At 40.5% G+C, this 11,106-nt stretch overlaps 1 protein-coding gene across 2 annotated transcripts in view; it reads left to right on the top strand.

The window, feature by feature from the left end:
• usp45 (ubiquitin specific peptidase 45) overlaps positions 1-11,106 on the top strand; it is a 36,179-nt gene that overhangs the window by 22,669 nt on the left and 2,404 nt on the right. For both annotated transcript variants that reach the window (XM_005741297.1, XM_005741296.1), the window contains exons 9-17: positions 2,423-2,510; positions 5,611-5,692; positions 6,151-6,242; positions 6,944-7,000; positions 7,226-7,357; positions 8,501-9,167; positions 9,704-9,801; positions 9,916-10,002; positions 10,176-10,320. In XM_005741297.1, coding sequence (XP_005741354.1) covers positions 2,423-2,510; positions 5,611-5,692; positions 6,151-6,242; positions 6,944-7,000; positions 7,226-7,357; positions 8,501-9,167; positions 9,704-9,801; positions 9,916-10,002; positions 10,176-10,320 — 1,448 coding nt within the window. The remainder of the gene's footprint in view (positions 1-2,422; positions 2,511-5,610; positions 5,693-6,150; positions 6,243-6,943; positions 7,001-7,225; positions 7,358-8,500; positions 9,168-9,703; positions 9,802-9,915; positions 10,003-10,175; positions 10,321-11,106) is intronic.

Below are 11,106 nucleotides of genomic sequence, written 5' to 3'. Positions count from 1 at the left end.
TGTGTGTGTGTGTGTGTGTGTGTGTGTGTGTGTGTGTGTTCGACTTGGGGGGAGCTTGTGTGGCCTTGTGTCTGGTACTAACTCATCCGGCTATTAATTGTGTTAGCACCGCAGCTGTTTGTATTGGCCAGATTGAGAGCAGGGCTACAGGGCCCTTCTGCTTTGTCTCCACTGGGATGAACTTCCAGACCTCCTCATTCCCACTGATACCAACCATGTGCATTCATTTTTTTTTCTTTTTCACTGCCTCTCTCTTTCCCCCCTTTTTTTTCTGTCTCACGCATTCTCCTCTCTGTTTTGTCTTCATATTTCTCTCTTTTAGTTGATCAACAAATTCAGTTGGCAAAGCTAGATGGAGGCATTCCTTTACTTGCTGCTCTTCCTGGAGGCTCGCCAGTAAATAACATATGTTCTCTGTACCATCTTCACCCCTGCACGTTGCCTTCTGTTTGCACAAAAAGAGGCATGAAAGACAGAGATTAGGATAAGATGCGAGTATGTGGGGCAACTTTGATCTCCTCCAGATTTACAGGTTCTGACCTGTGTTGAAGAGAGGTGCTTGGCCATTTCTCTCCTGGACATCCATTTGTTCATGGCAATGTGTCAAGGGTGTAAAAAGCTGTTTTGGTCTGAGTGATCTTCCCACATAAGTAGGATTAGGAATGTCATTAGGAGAATGTATTGGTCAGAATTTATATTTGACACACTGCATTCCTTTTTAATAATTATAATAGGATTAACTGCTTTCATCAGACAGGAACAGGTGTGCAGCATTCCTATTCAGAACATTTTGGCAAACAAAGAAACTTAACATACAAAGATCATAGCATAGCAAAAGATCCACAATGGCTTGAAAGGAGTTAACCCACTACTACGCACTGCCCACCTCTGACCACCCTCAATGTTGTCTAATCAGGAATGTGGCCTCTCAGTATGTGTTATCCCTGTTGAACCAACCTGTCCTTTGGTTATGTGGTTGCCTCGGCCCAACAGGTTGCAGTAGCTCCAACCTTGGCTACCCATCTGCCCCTGGCATCTGTCCTCACATCTGCTTCACCGTGGACAGCCAGGGGTCGGAGCCAAGGAGAGCCTCCCCTCTAACCACTCTAATGGTGTCCATTCGCTTTACCAAGAAGATTTGTGCACAGCAGAAAGTCTGTTTTGTGGAAGTATCCAACATAGAGGAGTGGTGACTTGCCTATGAACCTCTTCTTATATTGCTTAGAGAGCTTCATTGTATTTATTTTTTACTTTTTTATGGATGGAAGAATGGTATTTAATAAGACTTATTTAAATCTTTTTTTTTCATCCAGTAAAAAATTTTTTTTATAATAAAGTATAATGAATTTATAATTTATTGAAGTTCAGTGTAATAAGCAACTGCTTTCACAAAAAGAAGATGTTTAATTTTATCTGAGGGGGACCTGCTTTCACACAGTTCATTTGCTAGTAGCAAATAGGTGTTCATCCTGGTAATGGGGTTACTCAGATGGAGCTAGAGCTCATCTGGTGGTCTGTTCACATTCACTAAAATTGCTCCTCCTCCTACAGTTTTGGTCAGAATATAATCAAACATGTGATCACTGTGTGTGAGTTCACCCAACCTGTGCTCAAGCTCAAGGTTGTTTTTGTGGTTTTATGAGCACCCAATTATGATGTACTGAACAATATTCTATTCAGGCCATTTAGTGAAGTTGTTAACCTAAGATCCTGGATATGACTGTTTGCAAGCGTCCTCGACTTCTCGGTGGATTTTAATTCTCATTATATTGCGCATTGGAGCCAACCAACGACAAGTGGACTTGCAGCTTTCTTTCTGCCCTGCACAAACATTTAAAATCTGTGATTTGTCTTGGGTCATGAGCCTAATGAGCTACTCTGTCATTGATGTTCTGGTTTTAAATCATATCTAGGGACAATTCAAAATGTCTTGTTTGGGTTTCTGCTAACATGACTGTATGAAGAAAATATTCTGTCCACCAAAATAACTTTAACAAATTGTTTGTTGGTCCTTTAAGTGTATAAGTTTTATACTGCGTCCACCTGGATTGTGAAAGGAGGAGTTATAGTGGCAGATAGGATTTCACAGATCCAGCAGTGAAAACTCTTGAGAGACCTTGACGCACGGTTTCTTCTTTTTGCGTGTTTTGCCATGGATTCTAATTGCTTTGTGTTCAGTGGTTTTCTTCTAGACTCGATAACGTGTTCAGTTTTTGTGCACAAACAACAGACTCTTTTGAGTCAGATTCACTCCCACGTTTGATGTTGTCACTGTTTTCACAAACATCCATCCTTCAGTTAGTCTTAACTTTGTTTTCTGGGTGGTTTTTTTTTTTTGTTGTTGTTTGTTTATTTTGTTTTTGGGTTTTTTGTTGTGTTTTTTTTTTTTTCTAAAAAAATATATGTTTCTGTTTTTCTCCAGAGCTCCATGCTTCAAGGGCTACCAACAACAAGACAGCCAGGAGCTTCTGCACTACTTACTGGACTCCATACGAGTAGAAGAAACTAAAGTACGCCTTCATACATAATAGGCTTTCATGTATTTCAATAATCCATATGATTTTTCTAAGCCCAGAATAAGAATTGGGCGATGTTTTGTTAGATTATGTTGTTCAATCAAGCTCAAAGTGTTTGTGGTTTATTTTTGTCGTCTTCATTCAGGTGCATTTAGAACATTTTGTATGAGACAAATTTGCAGAAAATATGAACAACATGAATACATATTAAGGTTATAGCAAACATTAAGGCAATAGATTTATGTGTTTTAGTTTCAATGTGCTTAGGTATAGTTTTGTGCTGACTAGGAAATATGTGATACAAAAACAAGATTTAATTTCCGTCTAGATTCCTTCAGCCTCCTCTGTTTCGAGATTATCTGCTGTTTTTAGCTCACTTTTTGGAAGTCCCTTTCTGTCCTCTTACATTTATGCTTTGTAATGGGTGTTGAATCACCTGCAGTATGTCCAAAAATTGACCTTTTAACCTAAATTTAAATTCTGGGGAAGTGAGAATTTTGTTCTTTTTGCCACACAAAACTTGTGTGTGCTGGATCAAAGTTGCTGGCACTGCAGTTCAAGTTTTCACCAAACTCTTGTCTTAAAAACATCAAAGTCTTACAAAGGGAGCTCTGTCTTGACAGTCTGAGCCTGCTGGATGAATTTATGGTACACCCTTTTAATGTCAGGAAAAAAACCAAACATAAGCTTGCTTCTGGTCATGCTGCTGCTGTCTTCAGTCTTGGGTGCTGCAGACTCTTTCAGTGAAGAGTGCTGTTTGGTCTCTGGGTCATGGCCACAGACTCAGCTCTTATTGCCAGTGAGAAAAAACATCAGGTCAGTTAGACACAGAAGTTGATATTTACTTGTGGAAATTATCAGAATAGGACTTCCATGACTGAAAACGAACTGCACAGCTAAAGGTGGTGATCAGGGAGTCGACCTTGAAGGGGAAAGTAGACAAATTTAATGGATTTTATCTATTGACTTATTTTTTGTATGAGCAGAGTGACAAACATGATCACACCTCATGTCAACATATAAATATCCAAACCTAAATTGGATGGATAACACAAAGTACAACCTCACAGAGGTGCTTGATTTTTAAAGTTTGCTCAAACACTCAGCTCGATTGCTTTAAAAAGAAATGCACATTAGTAACTTGGTGATGATAGTTCAATCTCACATGCTAATAATTAAGTTAAAAAATGCATCGGAATAATTCAGATGGTTGATTTTTAGCTCCAGCGGTATTACAACTGTGTTTATTTCAAAAGCCATGAGGAGCTAATCATTGTCTTACTTGTTGTTAGTCCTATCAACTGCTCCACATATGCATTGTGCTGTAATTCAGTAAAGATCTTAAAACTTATCCTAGTTGGCTATCACCATAAGACATTCATCTGTGTTTTTGTGGGTGGCTTTGTTCGCTCACATAAACCCATGTCATCTTTAGCCAGCAGTTGTGGTCAAACCTTATGGTGCCATGTTTTTGGCAAGTACAGAGAACCCCTGCCCCCACAACCCTTCATGGGGCAATTAGGAGACCCCACAACAGCCCATTGGAGGGCTTAGCTGGCCCCTGTGATCCCACCAGTGGCTGTGTGAAACCAAGGAGGAGAAGTTAGCGGGTGTGTTTAGTGGTCAGCCCCGGGCCCAGGAAAGGGCCACGGGCTCGGCTCCCCTGTTCCCATTCAAACTTGTGAACAGTAACAGTTGTGCCACTTAGGGGACTTGCAAGTGGCATAACCGGCATCATTGTGTGATCTTGGGAAACCCACAGCTGCTGAATGAGCTCCAGGGCCGTCCCATTGTGCTTGAGGGTCGCCCACAGCCTCCTCCCAAACACACATGCACACACACTCATCAGCCCGTCTCCCAATCCAATCAAGGAGGTAAAGAGGGAGGGGGGGTATGGCCTCCGCTATTCATTGACTCAGAAACTCATTTATGCAGCACATTCAGAGATTCAGTGGCATTTTAATCCTACATTAGCGAATGCCTTTTTTAAAACTCATAAGTCATACCAGTTACTAATGTTTCTTGTAAAAATCAAAGCATTATTATTATCCCGTGTTGTCAAACAGAAAAACAGGATGCACACATCAATTCATGAAACGTTGATTCATTCATAACTGGAATAAACCCATTTGCTTCTTATTTGTATGAACACACAAATTTAATATTAGTGATAGTACATCCACATCATTGTGTGTGTGTGTGTGTGTGTGTATAAGAGAGCGGGAGAGCCACGATATTGTGTTCCTCTGTGTGTAGCCAACCTTTTAGAGGCCCTAAGTGTTTGTGTTTAATGGCCATTAGTATCAGAGATCTGAATATGCTAATTTAGACCCAGTCAATTATCACCAATTAGCTGAGATGGGAGGTATTACCCTCCCAGGGCATGGACTGTCCTTCTTTGCCCTGTCTTCATTTTAGTTTCCACCCCTGCACACTTGTACCAACTCTCTTCACGCCCCCCGACCAGATTCCCCTCCCTTTGGCCCATCCTGTGTGAGACGGTGCATGCTGTTACTTTTGGGGGAGAGAGATAGAGAGCATGGGGGTTACTGGTAATTAATTAGTAGGAGAGCCACATCCTGGTTTGACCACGCTCTCTGAATGAGGTGCAGACTGGCCGGGCTGGGTTTAACAGGGTTTTTTGACCTAAATAGCCAGTGCAGTGTGTGGGTCCTGGGACAATGGGGGCCGACTGGTCTCAACTCAGACATGGACCATGGCCAATTATCTATTGATTGGTGCTTTACTGTGACTGTGCCTCTTCACAGCTCTCTCACAACACACTCACTGACCATGTCACCTCCAATAAGACAACGACACACACAAACATGCACATTTAATTAAGTGATTTACATGATAACATTTTTGGACAAGCACAATAATTATTTTACACTAATGATGCTTATAATGGGTGTACCTGTCAGGCTCAGCTGCAGGCGAGATTGTGATATGTCACTAATGGATGTAATAAAGAGAATTCAAGAAATATCCCCCCAAAAATGCATTTTATTTGCATCATTTATATAATTAATTTGATTTATGAATATTACCTCAAATGTGACTTCTAGTATTTTTCTGGTTTTGTTATATGCAGAGGGTGAAAGCAGGCATTTTAAAGGCGTTCAACAATCCTACAGAGAAGACAGCAGACGAGGAGACCAAACGCCAAGTCAAAGGTTCGTATGGAGGCGGCACACGGCAGAGATCAATAGTTCCATCTTGTGGCATTTGGAGGAAATGCAGTTAATTTACTCCTGAAGCAGAGGACAGTTTCATGAAGAGAAGAATAAACATGCTCATGTTTTAGCGCACCCTTCCAGTTGTGTATCCAAAATTGATTGTGTATAATCAGTTATTTATACAGCAGCTAATAAATTTAAATAGTTAATTATGATCTGTGTCACTTGTTTTTTATTGACCCATGTTCTTCCTTTGTCTCAGCAGTGAAAGTAGTCCTTTATTTGCACTTTTTGATCTCATTAATTCTCAATAGTGATTGTAAATTGTGATGCTTAATAGTGTTTAAAATGGAAATTATAGTGTTGAAAATTTTGAAGGTAATCTTGTAACAGCAATAATCACAATTTTCATGCATAAATAATAAAAGAAAACCTTTTGTCTTTTTCTCCATCAGCATACGGGAAAGAAGGTGTGAAGATGAACTTTGTCGACCGCATCTTTGTCGGCGAGCTCACAAACACAATCATGTGTGAAGAGTGCGAGCACGTAAGCGAGTGAAATAAAGCAAAGGACCTGAATAGTCGGGAAGAACCAATCAGGCACTGCTCTGTAGGGTTTTTTCCCCTCTGTAGAATTAGAACGTATGAAGCACATGAGGGTTGACAAGCTGGCATTTCTTAAACCAACCAGCTCCGACACGAGTCGCTTTTTAATAGCCGTGTAACCTAGTTAGGACTCATTGTGAGACATTTCATGCCTTAATTATTTGATTTTTTTTGCTTTGAATGATTGTCACAGGAGCAGCACTGGTATTTTTCAGTTAGTCAGAAATTGGCAGACATTTATCTCTAACCAGAAATGAAAAGACAACAAAACTAAGCAACAAGATTTCTTTACCAGCTGTGACGTCCAGGAAACATTCCAGAATTAATCAGAGGTAACAAATGGAAGTCAGTGGAAAAACAAACATAAATCATTTCAAGGACCAGCTCGAATACCAACTGTTTACAGCAGGCATTTACAGTAAATTGTGGAAGCTTAGAGTGGTTAACAAAGCACATGCCTCTATGCAAACTAAAGAGTATCATTGAAGATGGAGAGCAGCAGGTGTGGAGCTAAGAAAGAGGAGAGGAAATGAAAGCATTTTCAGTCATCTTCTCTTAGACTGCAGCAGAACTATGATTTTAACTGTTGAAGAGATTAAAAGTTTATATCATGACACTGACTTGCAGTTATTTCTCTTTCAGATATCCACAGTAAAGGAAGCCTTCATTGACATCTCTTTACCCATTATAGAGGAGAGGGTGAGCTGCTGTAAATTACATTCATTGTGGATCATTTAAAGGATACAAATTAACTCTCTGAGACAGTTTGAGCTGGTAGTTATCTCACAGATTGCTGGGTTAGTGGTGCATTTCTCTGTTTTATGTTTTGTTTTGTTTTTTACTGGCCAACCCCATCTGCTGAAATCAGTTCAAAGTCCTTGTTGAAACTTTTTCTTTGCACCTTCATGTTTTTGTTGTGCTCAGATATCAAAACCTTCCAACCCTGGTAGGCTGGGGAAGGGCACCCGGGAGCAGGAGAGCCACACAGCTCACAGTGAGCAGGTTCCTTCTGCAACACACTCTGTCAACAGAAATACCAGGAAGCTGAGTGGACAGGTGAGACTGTTGTACAGGTCTATTCTGCTCCTTTTCTTGAGCATCATCATCATTATTATTATTATTATTATTATTATTATTATTATTATTATTACCGCTGCCAAGAAGGTTATGTTTTTGGTAGTGTTTGTGTGCATGTTGTTCTGTCTAGAAATGCAATTGTATGGACAGTTTTGAATGAATTCTCCTAAAACTTTTTCTGGGTGTAGATACGTGTTAGCAATCCATTGAAATTTGACCATGAATGGCAACCACCAAGATCTGCAAGACCAACTTATTATCTGCAAGTTGACAAAAAGCCTTAGAACTTAGGAACTATGATTCTTACAAGTATGGTGTGTATTGTCAACATATAGAAAGTACTATAAAAATATTACAATTTATTGACCTCAGGGTCAAAGTGATTAATAATGCTATTTAAAGAGCTAGAGCTATTTAATACATTTTGAGTATAGTTGATTTTCTTCTGACTTTATATGCATTACAGTAACAGTTATAACAATTCAAATACACGGCATTAATTGTTTTGGGGTTTTTGTTTGTTTGTTTTTTTAGGAAAAGAAAATAATAACGTTTTTTTTTTCTAACTAAAGATTGAAACAATGTCTACATAAATAAAGAAAACTAAAGAATAATTGTACTCATCATCGAGTATATTATAATGGGGTTCACCAGGATAAATAACAAAACCAAACTACAAACTTCTCAAAGTACCTTTAAAAAGAACAAAGGAAACAAACTGAATATATAGAAAATACAATGCTGTTCTCTGAAAAGTAAATACTGCCCAGAGAGTGAGCTGCCTTGGCAGAGGTTTTCTCTCTCAGAGTGCTTCTGGTTGTCCTTGTTATGATCTTGGTCTTTTCTCTTTCCTTTATATGAAAACTGCTGTAGGTATTTGGTTTCTCTGACATTGGTTTCTGTTTTTCTAATGCATGATTATGCATTAGATGGACTGTTGTGGTTTTTCGTTTTGGTGAGAGTTCCTTTAGAAAGACTCTTAGAATGCTTGTGTACAGATATGAGAATTGTATTTTATTTTTTTTAATGAATGAGAATTTAAAATAAAAATGCAGTATCCTGTGTGCACCCAGTCTTCAGTGTGCATGATAATGATAATGTACTTGTTCTCCCTTTCCACAGAAGCAACAGAGCAGGAGGTCTTCCAGCTCTGTGGAGGAGAAAGGAGCAGGCTTTAGTGGGGACCGACCAGAGGACGAAGGTGTTGCAGGTGGATCAAGCCACTGCGTCTCAGTTTGTAAGATGGCGGCTGCCGGCAGCCTGTCGGACGGCAGCGAGAGAGACTCGGGCGCTCAAGACAGCAGCAATGACGCCGACAGCGAGGCCTCTGAGAGCGAGTGGACGCCACGTTCCTCCAACCAGAGCCACAGCCACAGGCACATGTCTACCCCATCATCCACCTCCACCCTCACTCCGTCCCCTACGCCTGTCTCCGCCTCATCTCCTTCTTCATCGTCTTCCACAAGGCAAGGCGGCGCTGTGGAACAGCTAGTTAGCGCCGTCTCTAAAGTCAACCTGAGCTTCAGCTCTGGGGACTGCTCTCCATCTGCACACTGTTCTCCAGAGGAGCACGGAGAAACACAGAGCCGAGACAATCTCCACCATCAGCACCACCAGGGGGCCTTCCAGGCTCTGTCCCACAGTTACACACCCAGTTCCAAGGAGTGCTCCATCCAGTCCTGCCTCCACCAGTTCACCTCTGTGGAGCTGTTGATGGGCAACAACAGGCTGCTCTGTGAGAGCTGCACTGAACGTAGGATGAAGCAGCTGCGCAAGAGCAGCTCAGCAGGTAAAAGAAAACAAGCATCTGGAAGCAGAGTACAATGCTTTGAGGATGAGGAACCAGCGTTTTCTTTACAAGCATATTTTAAATTATTTCCAGATTATTGTACATTTGAATCCCAGACCACAGGTTGTCTGTATGCTACACGCAAAATCTTCCATCGGAGTATTCTTCACATTCTTTACAGTTGGTTGTGTGGAGTTGGTATTTTTGTCGTTGTGGGTGGGAAAGAATAAAAACATACACAGAAAATTGTCTGTCCAATCCTGTAGCGGTCCACTTCTTTGTAGTGTGAGTCATAACATGCACAGAGCTGAAATCTCAGGCCTTGGATCTGGGGACTCACTCTCATGAGCTGCTGCATGTCTTCACATATCAGGCTGCTGCTCTAAAACGACCGCTCAAGTTTGAACAGACGTCCAGGAATCCATACTGCCCATACTGAGTGGCTGATATTATTTTGGCTTGCTTCTGTGTTTGTCTAAATTACTCAAGTAGTTAATAGTTGTAGCTGACATTACTGTGTTTTTGTGTTTGCATAGATAAGAAAGTGGAGAAGGTTTACACCAGCGCTAGGAAGCAGATGCTCATATCCTCACTGCCTCCTGTCATCACATTGCACCTAAAACGCTTCCACCAGGTAGGCAGCCATAACTCTGTTTTCTTCAGCAAAATCATCAGTAAGTTTGAGAGCCTAATTGTTGATTGGTGTGTGTACGTGTGTGATTTTGTTGGTTTTTTTCTCTCCTTTAAGGCAGGGATGAACCTCCGTAAGGTGAACCGCCATGTTGACTTTCCTCTGATCCTGGATCTGGCTCCTTTCTGCTCTGCGTCCTGCAAGGTTTTACAGTTTAAATTTTCTGAAAACTTTCCTGCACCTTCAGATTTTTTCCGTGACTACATCACTTTATTGGTTCAGCTTGTAATGAAAGTCCTTGGTTGGTGGTAGTTTTTTTTTTTTTTAAAGTTTAGTTTTACTTTTTGCTAATCTTTCTTTCTTTTTTTTCCCACTAGAACCTGGCAGCCGGTGAGCGTGTCCTCTACAGCCTGTACGGGATTGTCGAACACAGTGGCTCAATGCGTGGAGGCCACTACACTGCATATGTAAAAGTGCGCGCTCCACAGAGGAAAACAGAACAACAGCACAAGAACCTGTCAGGTCAGGGGCCAGCTCTCCTGAGCTCTTTCAAGACCTTCTATCTGTTATTTTCTTTCTGTGTTTTTATAAGCTTAGTCAGTGTTTTGGCAATAAAACCATGACTCCCCTGTAACCTCAAAGATGTCCTCCACAAAGAGCAGGTTGAATGGAAGTTTTTTGTGTTCTTTGGAGCCATGTTTTTCTCTTTCCCTTTTTCATTTTCTTTTTATATCGTGTCCAGGTTTGCAGAAAAGCTGAAAAATAGCTGAAAACCTCAAGGAAGAAGTTTTCCTTGCTGCTTCCAAAATAATGTTAAGAAATGATGTCTTACAATAGGAGCTTTTAGTTGGCGATGACACACAGGTCTCACATCTCTACAATGAATGCTGACAGACTGGTGAATCGAGCAATTTCTTATCTTAAGGCCTTGTGACATCTCTATTAAATGAAAGTTTGTCTTCCTCAACATTTCTTCTTCCTGCTATAGCTGCTCAATGTAAAAGTATTAAAGTAACTTACTACAATAATTTCATTTTAACTCAGCTAAGCTTGAAAGTATTATTTTGTATATATAATCATGCTTTGCTTTTTTTCATGTGAGAGTAGTTGGTAAAAAAATGTATCTTATTGCCAACATGTCTGCAGGTCCTTTTTAAAAATGTGTTTTAATTAAAGACTTTAAAAAGTATTCAGGTTTTTTAAATTTATGCAGTCTTGCTGCTATAACACGCAGGTAATAGCAGTGAGTTAGCCTGTTGTAATCTGTGACCTTGTTATTTGAGGCTTTCGGTCTGTTTACTTGATGGC

This window comes from Pundamilia nyererei, unplaced genomic scaffold (assembly GCF_000239375.1).
Source record: "Pundamilia nyererei isolate P.nyererei 1_Seehausen unplaced genomic scaffold, PunNye1.0 scaffold00109, whole genome shotgun sequence".
NCBI lineage: Eukaryota > Metazoa > Chordata > Actinopteri > Cichliformes > Cichlidae > Pundamilia > Pundamilia nyererei.
Note: the sequence above shows the minus strand (reverse complement) of the source record. Positions and strands in the feature narration are given on the sequence as shown.